This window comes from Lethenteron reissneri, chromosome 20, assembly GCF_015708825.2.
Source record: "Lethenteron reissneri isolate LAM-NWPU_2019-01 chromosome 20, ASM1570882v1, whole genome shotgun sequence".
In the NCBI taxonomy this organism is placed as follows: Eukaryota; Metazoa; Chordata; class Hyperoartia; order Petromyzontiformes; family Petromyzontidae; genus Lethenteron; species Lethenteron reissneri.
The window spans coordinates 11,893,397-11,911,657 of NC_083798.1; the positions used below are offsets into that span (position 1 = coordinate 11,893,397).

Consider the following 18,261-nt stretch of genomic DNA (forward strand, 5'->3'; position numbering starts at 1 on the left):
GTTTGATGAGGAGCCAACATTCGTAAGCTGTCAGATTTCCCCGCCCGTTATCTCTCCGTGGCGCACGTGACCGCGACAGTAATGCCATAATTACGGCGCCGTTGCTTTAGAGTCAATGTTTTACGGACGACGCTTCAAGAAGAGCCCGCGTGTGAAGTAAAGAAATGCGTAAAGTAAGTTGCAGAGCTGATAAGCGCTTTGCCGAGGTCTCCCTTGTACCACGTATGTTTCTCGCACATTGTATACCACGGCGTGGTTTAATTCCAACCGGGTCTGTATGGGTTAGAGACGCAGAAGACATGTCTGTACCCAGGACACCGTATCCAGTGTACCTCTCGCTGCAATGGCTCTGACTACTGTTCACGCGGCACATACTTCTCCAGTCTACCAGCGGACCCGGTAAATATTCTGGTAACATCAAATGTTGTCTCATCCGACATTTGTTCTCTCAGCACATCTCTGCATTCTCTCCGATTCTCACATTCTTTGCGGCTAACAACGACGGTTCTATATTTCTAGTTTTGGACGCAGAGCTGGCCAGCAAGCTCATTATGTTGACCTTTTGCAGAGAATAAGAGGCCGCATTATGAAGCCAACTGAACAAACCTCGTTCAGAAAAAAATGTCATAACCCTGGCCGGGCAGTCGGTATGCAGCTAAACGATCACGGTTGCAGGCTCTTTGCTTTATTTTTACTTTATTTACCAGGTAAGGCCCACCGAGCTATGTAGGACTTTTTCACAAGCGACCTGGCCACAAATGATAGCTCAACGAAGCATCTTATCACGTGGAACTTTATATCAGCCAAATACTCTTAAACGCGTGTTGATTCTAAACATGGCGGGAAATACCGGAGGAGCCGGACAAAAATGCACGCCATCACGGGGAAAGAGACATACCAACTCCAAATATACAGCAGGCGTCAGGGTTGGGATTGAACCCACGACCTCCTCCATACCAGGCGAGGGAGATAACATCTGGCCACCGCGGCGGCAACGCTCAGTGGCCCGTGGACCATGACAATTGGAGGAATTACACGCTTCGCTCCGAATATATCTCACCCGGGCAGCGCGTGGAATGTTTCAATTAGCCCCACCGCCGCCCCCCACCCCTGCACCAAACCGTACCTTTGGTCCCTGGATGCCTTCGAGGCCTTGTTCACCTGAAGGTCCTGGAGGCCCCTGAAGGTCAGATGGGCACATTAGTCGAGGGCATCACAATCACGCCAAAGGGCTCGCAACACCCCCCACACACAAACGGGAGGCCGTCAACCGCGGGTGCCGCCTTTGTGACGTCGCACGGCGCCGTTACCTTCGGGCCTTCGGGTCCCCTTGGGCCACTCGGCCCGTCTGGTCCCTGGCAGGCGTGAAGAACAAAACAAGATTTGTCTGTTAAGTGGGTTATTGGCATGCGGTGATCAATCATCGTCCAGCTGCCAAGGCGTGATCGCGCGCTCCGCTTTCGCTCATGTGGATTTGCAAAGTCTCGTGTGACGATGATAGTTTACATGACTTGCATATGATTGCATGTACGGGTCAAATGATACAATTAAACTAAACAAATTCGTTAACATTGTACCAGGTAAGGCTCACTGAGCTGTATAGCTCTTTTTCAGAAGCGACCTGGCCACAAATGATGGCCCAATGAAGTAGCTTATCATGTGGACATTCATAGCAGCCAAATAATCAAAAAGCAAGTTACGAAATGTGGAGGGAAGAACTGGAGGAACCGGAGAAAAATCCACACGACCACGAGGTGAACATGCAAACTCCAAATATACTGGCCGTCAGCTTTGGGATCGAACCCATAACCTCCTATATATCAGGCAAGGTAGTTAACATCTCGCCACCGCGGCGTTCAAATGTTGTATTCTGTGTATGTACATGTTTTGTGTAAATACGTTCCCGTTACAAATATGTGCAAGAGTTACACATGCGTGCATACCAGTTCAATGCGTGTACATTACGTATGAGATTGTAGATGCATACGCCTGTGTAAATATGATTCCAGTACATTGATAAGCATAGTTACACAAATATATACTTGTTCCAACATATGCATGTGGAACCATGCAAACGTGTGTATGTTTGTGCATATGTACATATGTATTTTTTCACTTTTCATACCAACAGATTTTATATAGTAATACTTTTTGATTATTGAAAACTTTTTTCTGGGACTAATTAGTTAACTACCAGGTCACTATTCAAACACCTATTTAAAAACTGGTAATCAGGAAACTGTTTTCACACTTCATTCCCATCAGGCCCCATGGTGCAAAGTGCAATCTACAACTTTTATAATCCACTCTCTCTCTCTGGCCTTTGCTCATGTGCTATGAAGAAGGGCCATCGCCTGAAACGTTGCAGGTTATATATATATTATGAAGGATGCGGTGTTCTTGACAAATGTGTTGAGTTGTTTTCATTTTAAAAAAACTCCTGCGACCCGAGTTCGATTCCCGCTCATGGCTATCACCAGTGACGATTATCTCAACCGGTCCTGGGTCTCCCCTAGGTCGAATCAGCCTAAAATGAGTACCTGGTGAGATGTGTAAACATCGCCACTCGAGAGACAAAGGCGGTCGGGCGTGGTGCTGGCCACCCACCCCCTCGTGCGCCATGCCGGCCTTCATAGGTGCTCGCTAACAGCGCTTGCCCCGACAGTCTGTTAAGGCTACACGGGGGATCTTTATCATTGCCTTTGTTGTACATCTGTATAGTTTGCACGTGGCTATGGTTGTACATGTGTATGTTTGTTGATACATGTGTATGTTGGTGTAAACACTCTTATCAGCGCAAATCATCTCTCGTGTTAACCGCTCGGGTCTCACCCACCCTGTCTCCCTTCTCGCCGGCGGCTCCGCACTGACCCCTGTCACCCTGCACAGAGGGGCGAGAGATAGTCAGGCAGGGCACCGCCTGTCGAGTCCTCCAGAGCCCTGTGACTTGGTGGCGATGATGTGGTCTAAAGCTGGAGATGGTTTCGATTTAAAGCTTTCGTGACTGCAGGGATTCATCGTCTTGGTTTATTCGGTAAAGTCACGTAGAATGGAAATAATAAAATAATAAAAATAAAAGCATGTAATAATGTTATTATTTCCATTCTACGTGACTTTACCGAAAGAACCAAGAAAACGCTGGAGATGGTTTCGAATGGACACGTTACAACAAGCCCTCGATCGATCCACTGCTGGATGAGGGCCTCCCCGAGCCATGCGGACTGCGAGGCTTTGATGAAGACGGGGAGCATGAATGTAGAGGCATCTTAAGGTCATTTATTTAACTTCCCTCTGCTGTCATGCATGTAGCCCTAAAGCCTATAACACCTGAAATGCTTGGTGACGATGATTTGATGCTGATATAGTGCCCTGCTGTAACGCTGCGGTGTCGCAGAGCGATTTCCATCATAGCTCGTTCTTGTGAGCACAAAGGTGACTTCGCACCTGGCCTGCAAATGACCATTATTCTGCCGGTATAATCACGTTTAAGTAATTTGCAGGTAATTTTTCCAATTTGGAAAATGTTGACCCTGACGCCGACACACAATGATCAACTCTAGTCCGGGAATATATAATGTTCACTGTGAAGCAGATGCAGCGTAGTAGTGTTATTATTATTATTACACGGCAGTATTAACCAGGGCGGCCAAATAGATTCGAACAGTGAACCTCTGCCACAAGCAGCAAACGCGCTACCGTTGGGCCGTGTTCGCCCATCCAAGCACTATTTGAGCTCAACGCTGCTTAGCTTCTGAAATCTGATGGCATTAGGTGGATTGCGGGTGGTATGGTCAGAGGCGGTTGACACAATACATTATGATGCGTGAACACACTATTTAGTGCACTAGATGATTAATGTGCTTCAACATAATCAGATTCTTCGTTTATCCTGGAGAAATCCGATGAGCTGTGAAGCCCTTTTTCACAGATGTCCAGCAGGGGCGGGTCAGAAAGTTACAGCAACAATGCAATACACAAACACGATAATATGTGTAAAATATAGGATGGGTAAGAAAATCACCAAAAATACATAAGTAAATCAATTAAGATTTGACATGCAAAGATTGGTTGATTAAGCACTTAACATTCACGAGTGTGCACAAAAACGTGCATAGAATCGGGCATGTATAATGCTATATTTACAATGAATTAAAAAAACGATGTTGCTGTTAAAATCTCTTCTATAAATAGGCGATTAGAGAAATGAGGCAGAAAAAAACAACGTATACAGTACAGACAGTGCAAATGACAAGAAACATTTTTTTAAAATGTGATTCTCGAATCAAACTGTGACCACCGAACTATTGAAATGAATCAATGAGTGAATCGTTAAGAACTCGACGATGACTTAGGAGGTGACTGCATCTTTCATGCGAATACCGCAGATGCATCACCGATGGGTGGCGGTGAATGGGGGGAGGGGGGCAGGAGGAGAGTTTGGGGGGGGGATGGTGAGGGGGAGGGTGAGGGGGGTGAGGTCAAGTACAATGGAAGAGGAGGCCACACACACAATGCCACTTTCTCGTGATTACCTTCTCCCCTGAAAATCCTGGCCGGCCCTGCGATTTCCAGGGGAAAAAAGGTGAGGTTAATTATCGTAAAATCCACACGGAACCACGAGGGAACACAACAAAGAAAAGCGAAAAATATCTGTTAAGAGAATCAACGGTAGAAAAAAATATACCACGCGGACGACAACAGCTAGGGGGCAAAAGGCGTAGCGGTGGGGGGGGGTTGAAGGTCTGGGGTGTGCAGAAGAGCAGCCAAACACGTGTGTGCACGCGCTCTTGTGGCGCACAGCCCCCTCTGTAATTTCAGGGCACCAAATTGGCTCTCGACACCTGGCGCGCCCGACCCACCGCGCACGCGGGGATGTCCTCTCGGCAACACAACACAACAACAACAACAAAAAGTGCCGGCCTCATCAGAGCTAGAAGGGCACTTAGCTCGCTTTTTTGGGGTGGTCCTTTCTCGGTTTTGTAATAAGAAACTGCAAATTGCACGGGTGAAATGTTACTTTGAACATCGGCGAGGGAACAAAGGAATGAAGATTCGTTATTGACGCGACTGCTAGAATGTGTTCGGGGCGTACGGCAGCGCGTTTTGTGAAAATAACACAACTGAACCCCCTTCAATTATAGAAATATGAAGAAAAAATTCGGCTCGTAACGCGCACAGTGTCCGCTCGCCCTCACGGAGTGAGAACGACTCATTTAGAGGCACGAGGAACCACAGACAGCTATAAAAGCAGCCACGCAATGAGCCAACAATTACCCAAGCTCTGCAGTCATCTACATACTAAAGTAGTATTGACCAATGAAATGAATGTTTACAAAATAAATAATAATTTCTTCACCACAACTGTCAACAAGAATTTGCGCCATTCCTTCTGAAACTTTCACTCATCAGGATTTCACATAAAAAGGCCTGGGTCATTTCACCATCGCGAGAAGTTCTCAATCCACTGCAGGATTGGAGGCTACCCCAGAACCATCGTGCTCATTCGATGCAACGATTGCACCTAGCAGCCGCGCACCGGGTGTGGTGGTCACCCATCCACAGGCGCTATCCAGGCTAGAGCCTGCTTAGCTTGCGAGTTTTGACGAAACCTGGTACGTTTCTGGGTGATTTGGCCAGAGGCGTGGTTGAGATGAGCTGGTAAATAATGAGAATAATGACGTAGAAAAGAACAAGAGTCAACGTCTAATGGACCAGGGGGTGTTGCTGGACTATTCTCACTCCGGTTAGCACGGTGGGCTACGTACAGTGCGAAATAAGTTCAACATACACACATACACACGTAGAGGGTGCATGGATTTCTTGGCTGGAAAACTCAAGATGGAGTTCACTACTGACGCGACCTGGAGCCACAGCCAGCAAGTCGCTGGGCAGGACTGGAAGACTTTCAATATTTTTCCCTGCAAATGTCCCGTGTACGGATCGCATTCCCAACACTCAAAGCACACGCTTGTTCTCGGCGGGCGGACAATCTCGTTTTTATGTTTTTTTCACACATTACCGAATTTGTTACGGACAAATTAAGGTCACGATTAAAAATCAGAGAGATACTCGTGATCAAAGCCGCCACAACGAAAAATTATTTGCAGACAAATCGCATACATTCACTATTTTGTTCACCCCCCCCCCCCCACCGCCTCCCCCCCCAGGGCACAAACGCAGGCTCACAGGGCCCCCTCTTAGCCATACAACTACTGCGCATCAACTTGTGTACCCTACGCTCGCAACGGCAACGTCTCAATATTGCCAGCAGCCATGTTCTATCCACTGCCGGATGAAGCCCCCCCCATCCGCCCGCCCCATGTCATCATGAGCTGATTTCGTCGCGACATCTCAAAAAGTGGTCATCCTCATGGGAGCGTTGTTTTCTTTTGAGCTGACGTAGCGTCGCCAGTGTTGTTCATCTGCGATAGTCACTTAGCGAGCCGCGTCCTGCCCAAAGCCACTTAATTTACCTGAACGATCAATACGATGCTTTAATTTGCACATGTTCCCTGCTCCCTGTCCGCCTCGTCCCGTCCTTCAATGTCATTACGAGCATGCACCTCTCCGTGTTTCTGCGAGTACTATGACAGATTTTTGAGATGAGGGGGAGGAGGATGTTCCAGACATTAAGAGGCAATCACGGCCATTCACAGAATGAAAAAATTGGAGAGCTTCCAGACCAAAATAGAATAGTTGTGGACATCATCAAAAAAGTGGGACCAGCTGCTAAATCAAAATGAGTGGACCTCTTTCATTAATGTTTTCACAGAAATTAAATACCTCAATCATTCAATAATTCCTCGATAAATTCTGCTATTTAAAATAAAGGGGTGGACAATACTGACTTGAATAGTTCCAGACCCATCTGTCTCATCACACATGTATCATAACCTGTTCGCGAATGTAAACTCGTTTTAAATATCAATAAAAGTTTTCTCACCTCCGCGCCATCAGCTCCACGGGTTCCTGGCACCCCGGCGTCGCCCTGTGGGTGACGGGCGACACCGTTAAGGGAGACGAACTCATAGCGAGGAGATCAACGGTCAGTGGCGTAGCTGTAAAGCAGGGTTGGGGAACCTTTTTTCTGCCAAGGGCCATTTGGATATTTACAACATCATTCGCGGGCCATACAAAATTATCAAGTAAAAAATTAGCCCGTTATATTTGGTCAAACATTTAATTAACTCACCCCTAATGTGATGGCTGGAACTGCTTCTCTTTGGCGAGGCATGTGATGTTAGCTGGTATTGATGATGTTGTTACTCGCAACTGCTTTTCCAGGTTTGCTCCTAGATTTATTGCATTTCGAGTCCCCTCTGCGGTTGCCTTGGCAGGGCCACACCAAATGATTTCGCGGGCCTTGTACGGCCCGCGGGTCGGACGTTCCCCACCCCTGCCGTAGAGCGTGAAGGTGCGGTGCTGGCGATGGTGCTAGTGGTGTGGGGAGCGGTGGTGCAGTCACGATTATGTTAACCGGTCCTCGGCCTCCCTTAGGTCGACTCAGCCTCAAATGAGTACCTTGTGCGGTGCGTAAACATCACCACTGGAGAGACAAAGGTGGTCGGGCGTGGTGTGCCGTGCCGGCCTTCATAGGTGCTCGCTAACAGCACTTGCCCCAACAGTCTGTTAAGGCTACACGGGGGATCGTTGTCGTTGGTGTTGGTGGTGCAGGCGGTGGTGATGATATCGCTCACCTTTTGTCCTCTTTCACCATGCACACCATCCCTTCCCGGTTTTCCTTTCCTACCCTGCAATAGAACAAAAGAGAATCATCATCAAATCCCGCGTGTGTACAGAGCTGTATCGAGCAATACATAAAGACTCGCAGACACTCACACAACCCCAACAGTGGGGGCTGATGAACGTGAAAGCTGTGGCACCAGCTCCGTAGCGGGGGGGGGGATTCTGTTGGGGGAGGAGGGGCGGAGCCCACTTCGTTTAATTCGCAAGATCCATTTGACATACATGTAAAAAAAAGAAAAATGCGTCTTGACTTAAATCTTTCGTGACTGCAGGAATCCATATTCGTGGGTCTTTCGGTAAAATCACGTAGATAGCTTCATCATTTATGTATTTCCTTTGAACCTATCTATGTGACTTTATCGAACGACCCAAGAATATAAAAAAATGCGTCTGTCTGCAACAACCAGCCGGACAAAATGACACCTCGAGTTACGGCTAAGAGATGGGCGTCGCAGCCGTTCGTCGTACGCACACGGGGTGGGGAGCTCGGGCAGAGGACACTCACACAGAGGGCACTCACACAGACGGCACTCACACAGAGGGCACTCACACAGAGGGCACTCACACGGCAGGCGCGAGCAGATCGCGGCGGCGCGCAGTCTCTACGGCGCTTCACGTTTGTCCCGAGGTCGCGGCAACGTTGACGGCGTCGTGCCACCTTCCTCCCGCCAGTAAGTTTCTGTTTTCATTTAAGCCACTCTCGATCCGCCAACAGATGAAGGGTTCTAGATTTGAAGTTTTCGTGACTGCAAGGATCCATACTCTTTGGTTCTTTCGGTAAAGTCACGTAGGTGAAAATAAAAAATAAAAATAATAAAAGTACATAAAAATAAAATACAATATTTTTTATTTTCACCTACGTGACTTTACCGAAAGAACCAAGGAGTATAGATGAAGGGTTTCCCACAGCAATGTCGACCATCGGGGAGGCCATCGCCGCATTTAAACACGCCGGCAGGTGCGGGCTGGTCGAGGGAGGGGGCAAGGCCGGTGCTGACGTCATTTGTCACCGATGTTCGCTGTAGCCGGGAATCAAACTTAGATAACCGAGTACCACCGATCTAACGCCCTTTAATCGAAAAGTGCTACAGGGCTGCTGTGCGCGTTAACGTCTCTCCACGGAGGCGAGATGTTAACTACCTCGCCTGGTATGCAGGAGGTTTGTGAGTTGATTCCCGACCCTGACGCCTGCTGTATATTTGGAATTTGCATGTTCTCCCTATGGTCGCGTGGATTTCCCCTCCAATTTTCCCCCCTCCACATTTCGAATCAACGTGCGTTTAGAGTATTTGGCTGCTATGAATGTGCACGTGACAAGCAACTTCGTTGAGCTATCATGTTTGGCCCGGTGGCTTCTAAAAATAGAGTGATATAGCTCAGTCAGTGGGCCTTACCGGGTAAAATAAAAATAAAAGTTTATATTCTTGTTTCTTTCGGTAAAGTCACGTAGAAGGGAGACAATAAAATAAGAAAAATATAAAACAATAAAATTCTCACGACGTTTCGACTGCAACACAAGCAATCATTGTTTCCCTTCTACGTGACTTTACCGAAAGAACCAAGAACATGAATCCCTGCAGTAGTCATGAAAGCTTTAAATCAAAATGTAAAAGTTTATAGTTTAGTTTGTTTTGTTTGTGCGCTACTCGCCACACGCTGCCCTGGAGTGAGCGCTGCCCTCAAACTGCACCACTCGGGGTAGAGAGCAAACCGACAATTATGGCTGTCTCCGGGAAGAAATACGACCGCACTCATGAGCCCACCTGGCTTCACTGCGAGACTTTCGACGCTGCAGGCCATCCCTACACTTTTTCCGTACCCTCGTGTATTAGTCGCCGTGTTTTTCACTTTTTTGCCTGATGTGAATTCCCATCTCCTTCGCCCTGCCCCTCTTGAGTTACCACCGTGGTGGTGGTGGTAGTGGCATTTTAGTCAGACCTCCATTTGGTAGAATGTGTCCATATTGCAGCTAATGCCATGTGTTGTGTTTGGCAGCGTTTACGATCCGCTTCATTAACTGGTGAGCCCTGCGGAGAGACTGGCTAATGCAGGATATCATGGATTTAGGGCCAAACTGTGGGCGTAGAGAAACTGAGAAAAAAATCTACATAAACCCTCGAGAGAGCAATGGCACATTTGTTATTTCGTTTAGGATATTATTCAAGGAGCTCCTTTACCAGTGGCAGAACACTAGTCCGGGGACCCGAGTTCGATCCCTGGCTTACAACTAACCACAGTGGCAAGTGATGATATGGACCGTCCTTCCCTCCCCAGCTTTCACCAACCTGCACTGACAAAGCGCAGTGAAGTTGAGTCAAAGACTCCAGTGACAGGCGTGGCGTGGGAAGGCCCTAATAATGTTTTGTGTGGATTGAGAATGGTTAGAATTTACTTACTTTAATTATTTTTTCTCCTAAATTCTTTACCACCAAGAGGCACTTTCTGGACGTCTCCACCCACTGAGTACAGTATTAAAAAACATAATTGTCCATGATAAATGGTTCTTCCAGTATTCATTTGGTAAATTCGGGTTTGAAATACCATGCCCCCATTATAGTATGCGTAACCCGAGGAGTGGGGAGGATGTGAAAGATTTAATAAAAATGGATTGCGGCGGAGCACGTGTGTACGGGGGCCGCGCTGTATTACTTCACCCGGAGGGTTTCTTCTCCAGCGAAACTATTCGCAGGGCGCACCACTGCCGCAGCCTCACACCTGAGCATTCCCCCACACCTGACCCACAGAAATAACGAGGGCACGGCACTAAACACCAAAAGTACTCTCCCGGGTCACTGACCACGCACGCGCACAGACCAAGTCAACTTTCGAATGCATGGAATGCAATTAAAATATTGGGGGGGGGGGAGGTTCTGCTACCCGCCACCCCCTCCTCTCCCGAAAGAACTCTTAACCCGTGCATAACCATGAGGGATCGGCTTTAGAAATGTCAATGGGAGGAATGTTTATCCTATTGGCGACTAAGTAGGCAGAACAGAAGCCGCATTGTGGTATCCGTAGGCAGACGGGGGGGGGGAGCTGACAGTGCAGGCTTCCCTACTTTCGCGTGACGCACACCGATGCTGGACGCTTCCAGTCACAGAAGGTTAGAGGCGCAGCCCCTGTAATTGCTCGCTCACGCCCCTGCTGGCGGGCGGATGGGGCCCTCCACTCGGGGGAGCTCAAGCAGGGCTCGCGGGAGCTCCCTCTGGAGGGCGTTTGGCCTGGTCTCACACTGGCGAGGCGAGGCGAGGCCATAAAGAAGGCTGCTGCTGTCTCTGATGTAGGACAAACAGTTTCAAAGACAATGCCCATAATATTACCACACATTGTTTCATAATAAAGGTGTTTGGGTTAGATCGCGTTATTTATAAATGTGTCGTAACCCTCCACCACCCGACACGGCCAAACAATAAAAATGTGTCACGTTTACAAAAGACAAATAGTTCACTACTTTAGCCCACCGGTGTGTTGAAGAGTGAATCAACATCATTTACAATTTTTGAGTACGACGTTTCGCTGGTAATTACATCCAGCATCATCGGGAAATTTGCCAGAATGGTGAAGCCCTCCACTTGCTCCCGATCTTACAACTAACAACAGTGGCAAAGTGATGATATGGCCCGTCCTTATAGGGGAAACAAATACTAATTAATAACAACTGAATGATTACCAATATATTATATATTTGCAATACCCTCCCCCTCTCCGCCTCGAATCACTGGACCAGATTGGGTTAAATGATGACGTCACCGTGCTGCTCTATTTAAAGACCGGGAACACGTCGGCTTTCGCGACCAATATCCTTCAAAATGAAGGTTTTTTTAGTTTGGATCGCGCCAACACCCGACACAACCAATTAGTAAGGTTTGTCACGTAAACAAAACGTGCCAATTAGTCACTACTTAACTGGTGTGTTGGAGAGTAAATCCACAACATTTGCAATTTGAGTACTGCGACGTTTCGCTGGTAATAACATCCAGCATCATGGGGCGATTTTTGCCAGAATTCTGTAAAAAACTTTATTATGAATGTGTAAATGTATGGCACCCACATACTATGAAACGCACGTTTCTACATCACTAAACGAGTCCCCTGGATTCAGCTGGCGGCGTAGATGTTGTTGCCACGGGCACATCGTGCGACTTCAGGCCATGCAAGAGCCATGGTCAGAGCATTACATGTCAGCCCGTCATCGCGGCCTGAAGGTCTTTGACACCGCCACACCAAGCAAGCGCTTTCCACCCTCCTACAGGTTCCGCGGCTGCCGCTGCACGGTAGGACATGCGATCTCCAAAATCGGGCCCAACATCTACCCCACCATCTGCCCTGAGGTCTTCCACTTGGTGAACAGACTCCAACGTTGGAGACCTGTTGTATATCATCGGTTTTGAAAATTAGAAAAACAAATGTTTTCATGAAAATTAAACAACGTGTAATTTTCCGAAATTATGGTAATGTGTAATTTTCCGGAATTATGCTAATCTCGGAAAATTACACATTGTTAAATGTTTTATTATTATAATTTTCAAGACCGATTATATAAAACCGACCACTCCAACGTTCGTCAGACCTTTGTCAGAATCACTGCTGTCCTAAACCAAGAACTTTCCTTTCCATAATCGTCCAACGATTGAGCATTAAACAGAGCCGAGTGCCCCACCTGTACTCCCACCAACTTAGAAACGCTACCGTGATGTCATTGCCCGTGTCCAAACTTTTGAAGCAAAATATCGCTCCATCGACAAAACACATGTTCATCTTCTTAGGTGTTTTCGGTAAAGTCACGTAAGGTAAAACATCAAAATTAATAAAATAATAAAATAAAATAAAGATCACGACGTTTCGGAGGCAACACAAGTTTCGTTTGCACCGCTCAAGGCCATCGATGGCACTGAGCGGTGGAATTGGAATTGAAAAACGGGGGAAAAAAGTCCACGGCAAAAGAAAACGTACCAACGGTGCCAGGAGCATGGTTGCACACCTGACTGATTTTATTTGAAACCAATTGAATTTGCAGGTCTGTCAGCCATGCAATGTAAACTATGTTGGCAACCAGAGAGAGAGAGAGAGAGACACGCTTTGTTCTACGAAAGCCCGACATCCGTACACTCCGAACACACTTTACAAAAAAGAAAAATGTCTCCTTAATGCAGGCGTTAAGGGCTTCATTGATTACATTCAACGCCACAAATCCCACTGCCGCCATCACGCGCAGCTGCGTAGGAACCACAAACAAGGGCACGTGAGTCGTCGTGCATGGGAAAGTGTGACAGGGAACGGTGGCCCACGACTTCTCACCGGGATCCCCGCAGCTCCACGCTCGCCTTTCTCGCACTGGCACGCCGGCTGCTTGGGACACTGCTCGGCACACGAGGAAATAAACGGCAATTTTAGTTTGGAAACAAACTTTTTTTGCTTTCACCCACCCACCCCCAACACACACACACAATATTTCCTGTTGTTTTTTGTTTTGGTTCTGAATGAGTCGAGGTGCTCCGGATGGTAAGACGGACGTCCAAACTCGTGCCCGGTGTGGCAAAGAAAGCTACTAATCACACACGCACACACGCTGGATTGCAAGACGCATTGCCCAACTTGTGCAGTAAATTGCAGGCGTGCGGGATTGGGGGGGAATGCGTGGAGAACACCGTATATTCCAGCAATGTTATTGGTATCATAGCATGTCATAAGATTAGGAAATATCCACCTTTGAGCTCTTGTAGCAGAGCAGTAAACCACCACATGTTAGAGCACAGCTCCCCAGAAGATGACATTACAGAACTACATCTGAATGGACTTCACAGTCTCCTTATATGTTTCATTCTCCAGCAGCTTGAATAAGCTAAATGTAGTGAAAAATAATATTTAAGGTACGGTAATAATGTTTATGTCATGCTGTGCATTGGTGAACAAGCTGAGATCATAAACTCACATTAACCGTACTTGGGAATCCAGCTTAATCATGAAAATTTTACAAATACATCTTTTGATACTGCACTGGCAGTGGTGCACAGTCACAAATAACAAAAATAGTTTACAGATGCGTTCAGTTTAATCATGGGTAGCTGCCTAAAGTTAACTCCGAGATCTCAGCAGTGATGGTTCAACGTCTCTGACTCAATATTAACCGCCCCCTGAGACATACAACCACCTCCAAAGTTTGGTGTTAAAACTCAGGCTCAACATGCATCACTTAAATCTCGTGAACTGTGACAGGTCACGTGCTGAACAGACGGAATTGAGCATTTTCCGCTTCACACTCATTGCTTCTCATTTTAGGGAAAAAACAAAACAGCGCTTTTACACATCTTACCTCTTCATCGGCAAGCGTGTTCTGCAGGAAAGAAAATGCCAAAATATGGGGAAGATTAGACAATACACAAATGAGGGTACAACACTGAGCGTTTCAATAAACTGAACGGAAAAAAGCATGACTATAGCTGTGATCTGTGCGTCAGAAATGTGGGCACGAAACGATGAAACTAGAACAGCAGTGGAAGAATGCACAAATAATCACGGAGAGGTAGACATTCGGAGTTACACATAAAGAGGGACAACACAGAGCGGGGAAGCAAACACTGATCGCAGAGATCTCTCTGCCTTGGCCGTTCGGGAAGGTTGGTGGGCTCAGGCAGCACAGGCCGCTCGCGAGGGATGACGGATGAGAGACGAGACCGGTGGTAGAATGACAGCCAAAGGAGAAAATGCACTTGAGGAGGACATCCGACCAACACGGAGATGGAGTGGAGAGATCAGTTCGCGTGTGGGAGATGTACGGATTGTGGTATCGCAGGAAAGCAAAGGATGGTGGCAGCACGGGGATTCTTTCATTCAGTAGTGGACAGAAAATGGATGATCGTGATGATGAATGAACAAAATAAAGTGAAATATAAAATGATCGAGGTTATCGTTCAAGACTACTCTAAAATTACTGCAGCACTGTGCAATTTCGTTTGTCACGTAGGCTTTCGCGACCAATATGTATCATTAATCCGCCAATTCTGGCAAAATCGCCCGATGATGCTGGATGTAATTACCGGAGGAATGTCGTAGTCAAATTTTACTCTCCAACACACCGGTGGGCTGAAGTAGCAACTAGTTGCCATGTTTTGTTTACGTGACAAACCTTACCAATTGGCTGTGTCGGGTTAACGACACATTTCTACTTATGCGATCTAACCCAAAAAAACCTTTATCATGAATGTCCAATTAACCTGTTTAAAACTAAGTGTCAAACTTTTAATTCGTCATTTACTCGTCACCATATGGCATGTCAGAATTGTGTTCTAGGAAATGTCAGTTAATTCCGCTGACGCCTACATCATAATGATTGCTGAGCATAATATACCACAATGCCCCAAGAGCTGCAGTGAAAACTGCTCTGTGCGTGCAGGAATTAGGTCACTTTCATGATTGCAGAAAAGTATCATGATTGTTTGTTCATTATACGGCTTTCATTATTGTAAAGGAAAAGTAGAATTTGCGTATTATCTTGCATTTCGCGTATGCACACTTAGTTTTTACAAGATTTCCAACATTTCATACCGCGTACACTTTCAACAATTGGCCTCCGTCGAGCACAAACAGAAGCGGCTGCCCAGCAACGTTCTCCCCGCGTCGCCCCCGGTCTCACCAGCTCGGCGATGAGAGTGCCCAGCGTGGCCGGGTGGCGCAGGTCGTGCACGTATCGCGTGGCCGGCGCGCTGGCCATGAGTTGCAGGCGGGCCGTGTTGTCCGGCTGGCGCGCCACGTTGCTCAGGCCCAGCACGAAGAGGCGCGTGCCCTGCGCGCGTAGCGCCCCCGCCGCCTGCGCCGGGTCGGGGCCACGCGGGTGGTCGACGCCGTCCGTCACGAGGACGGCGACTCGCACCGAGTCGGCCCGCGCCTGCTCGTCGTACAGCTCCGTGAGGTTTCCCAGCGCGTACGCCGTGTACGTGCCGTGTCCGATGTACGTCATCTGCCGCACCCGGGCGGAGAAATCGTCCGGTCCCTGCCAGTCATGCAGCATCTGTTCCACACGCACCTGCAGAGAGACAGAGAGAGAGAGGGGGAAGAGACACGCGTGGCCCGGTTGTGTGGACGTCGAATGCGCAAGGGGCACAACCGTGCCAGAGGCCGCGTGGGCAGGAGGGGCCCAGGCGACAGGTTTTGTTGTGTTTATTGGCATATTTCACCCACGTAAATCCATTGAGATGGAACATCTCGTCGAAAGGATGTCCAGGGTATCAATCGACGCGCACGTAGTAAACACGTAATGACAGTACACGTTTCATTCCTGGCACCAGGGCACATGGCAACCCGGCTATGCCACTGTCGTGGAAGGGCTTTGTTTCTGCGTCAGTGATTTGTGTTCCAACGTGGTTCCTGCAAAATATGAGTTTCAAATCCTCCATATTTCATGGGAATCATAATTTTTAATCCGTGTTTACTTGAAATTCTGTTTTTTTTAATGACCATAGCCATTAATCAACATAACTTGAAAAAAAAATCTAACAAAAACAAAATGTAATCCTTGGAAACAAATCATTGGGCACGCTCACATTTTAATCATCATCCTCGCGCACGATTCCTCTATCTCTGGGTTCCCCGGCGCATGAATCAAAACAAATTTACCACACTCTCGCGAAGTAGAAGGCACTGACCGTGCTGCTGTACTGGAGGAGTGCGATCCTCCAGCTGAGGATGCCAGCGAGGCCGGCCTCCCTCTGCAGCATCGCCGTGAAGTCCAGCACGAACTTCTGCTCGAAATTGTAGTTGCTGCCCTTGGCGCTCTCCGAGCTGTCGATGAGGAAGGCGATCTCCATGGCGCAGGTCAAGTTCACGTCTGGACCACATTTGCCAAAGGGAACGGCGAGGCGCACGAGCAGTGGCAGGCGTGTGGTGCACGGGACGGACGAAGACAACACAACTTTTTGTTTACCGCCTTGTTATTTATTATGTTTTATAGTTTAGGTCAAGACTCGATGGGTGGCGACAATCGGGGGGGGGAGGGGGTTAGTTGCTTGTTAAGTGAAAACAGAAGCACGTTGAAAGCGTTTGTGGCATTAGAAGATAGGACGTAGTGCGTTTCTTCAGTTGCGCGCGCGCATGCACGCGTGCTGAGAGATGGAGACATGGGATATCCCCCCCCCCCCCAGGGGCAGCCCAGGCAGAGTGACAAAAGCAGATTGTATCTGAGTGGATCCATATCCTCCAGTTGTAATGCGTGTCCAATAAAAGGCCTCTGTGTTTCAGGGAAATTGATGACTTAAGAAATGGTCTGGATAAGCAACATTTCGCAAGTCGCAACGAACCAAAATGGACTTTTACAGAATACTTTACCGATAATTAAAAAAGATAATAAAAAACTGATATTGCTGGCTGACAGGAGCTAACGAGTGAACAGACATAGGTCTCAAATGTTGGTGGTTCGTAGAATATTTGATTTTACGCGGCAGTATTGGATTCAAATGGTCAAATTAGCAGTGCAATTCCAAACACAAACATATTTATTTGCAAAAAAAACCCCCAAAATATTCAATCACGAAACGAATACAATTTCCAAGCAGGACTTTCTCCTTTAAAAAAGAGAGCTTTAAATATTATTAAGCTTCATGGGTGAATTAAAAACAACATTCTATACAAAGTGCATTAAACTGGCGCTTCTATCTGGGTGATGTTGAGCAGCCGTCCCAGTGGGGTTCACTTCTGTGTCCGCGCAGTGGCCGGGCCGACCCTCGACCCCCCCACAGTTCCACCTCCCCACAGCAGCCAGATCTGTCCAGCGCTGGTGACCCGTAAAATATTTCTCCACCCAAAACACACCACATCTCGTACGTATGTATGTTAAACTTATTTTTCACCGTACGTAGCCAACGGCGCTAACCGGAGGTGCAGGGGAAGGAAAACAAACTAAAACACAAAAAGCCATTATAAAGAAATAAGTTTTCAATCTAGATTTGAAAGTGCATAGCTCCAGTGGCTTCTTATTATAATCGGAAGGAAGAGCGTTCCAGATGGCCGGAGAAGCCTCTCGCTACTACCGTGGCTACTAATCACATTTCTACTCCACGAAGTATTCCGTCGAGGAACTAAGCCCCACTGCAGTTCGCATTTGACCGAGAAGAGTCCGTCAACTGACAGGTGAGCTCGCCGCCAAACCTGGGCCGTCGCTCCCGTACAACGAAGCGGGCATCGGGTTTGCCTGGGGCCTCTTGTGGCGCAACGAGGAGGGGGCCCTCCTTGTCGAATCTCGCCGGCCGCCCGCCCGCTGGCCGCTCGCCAGCTCCGCCATGCAGCACAGCAGCAGCAGCACCAAGAGCGCCACCGTGGAGCCGCGAAGATGCCAACCGCCGCCCGCGGCAGACGTGGCCCTGAACGGGGACATGGACCTGCGACACCGCACAGACCAGCCGAGTAGACAGTGAGGGTGCAGGCGGTGCAACTGCACCGCGGGGCCCATGGTGGCACGGGGTATGAAGTAGACGTACCCGCAACACGCGGTTCGACAGACCGAGTGGGGTAGTTATCGAGTGT

General features: G+C 47.9%; 1 protein-coding gene across 1 annotated transcript in view; it reads right to left on the minus strand.

Moving 5' to 3' along the window:
* The window catches only part of LOC133344764 (collagen alpha-1(XXVIII) chain-like), a 76,964-nt gene that overhangs the window by 50,045 nt on the left and 8,658 nt on the right, over positions 1–18,261 (minus strand). The window contains 11 exon segments of the mRNA XM_061554901.1: positions 1,127–1,180; positions 1,311–1,355; positions 2,837–2,881; positions 4,533–4,559; positions 6,944–6,988; positions 7,698–7,751; positions 13,045–13,104; positions 14,060–14,080; positions 15,380–15,769; positions 16,389–16,570; positions 17,887–18,116. Coding sequence (XP_061410885.1) covers positions 1,127–1,180; positions 1,311–1,355; positions 2,837–2,881; positions 4,533–4,559; positions 6,944–6,988; positions 7,698–7,751; positions 13,045–13,104; positions 14,060–14,080; positions 15,380–15,769; positions 16,389–16,570; positions 17,887–18,112 — 1,149 coding nt within the window. The 5' untranslated portion in view covers positions 18,113–18,116.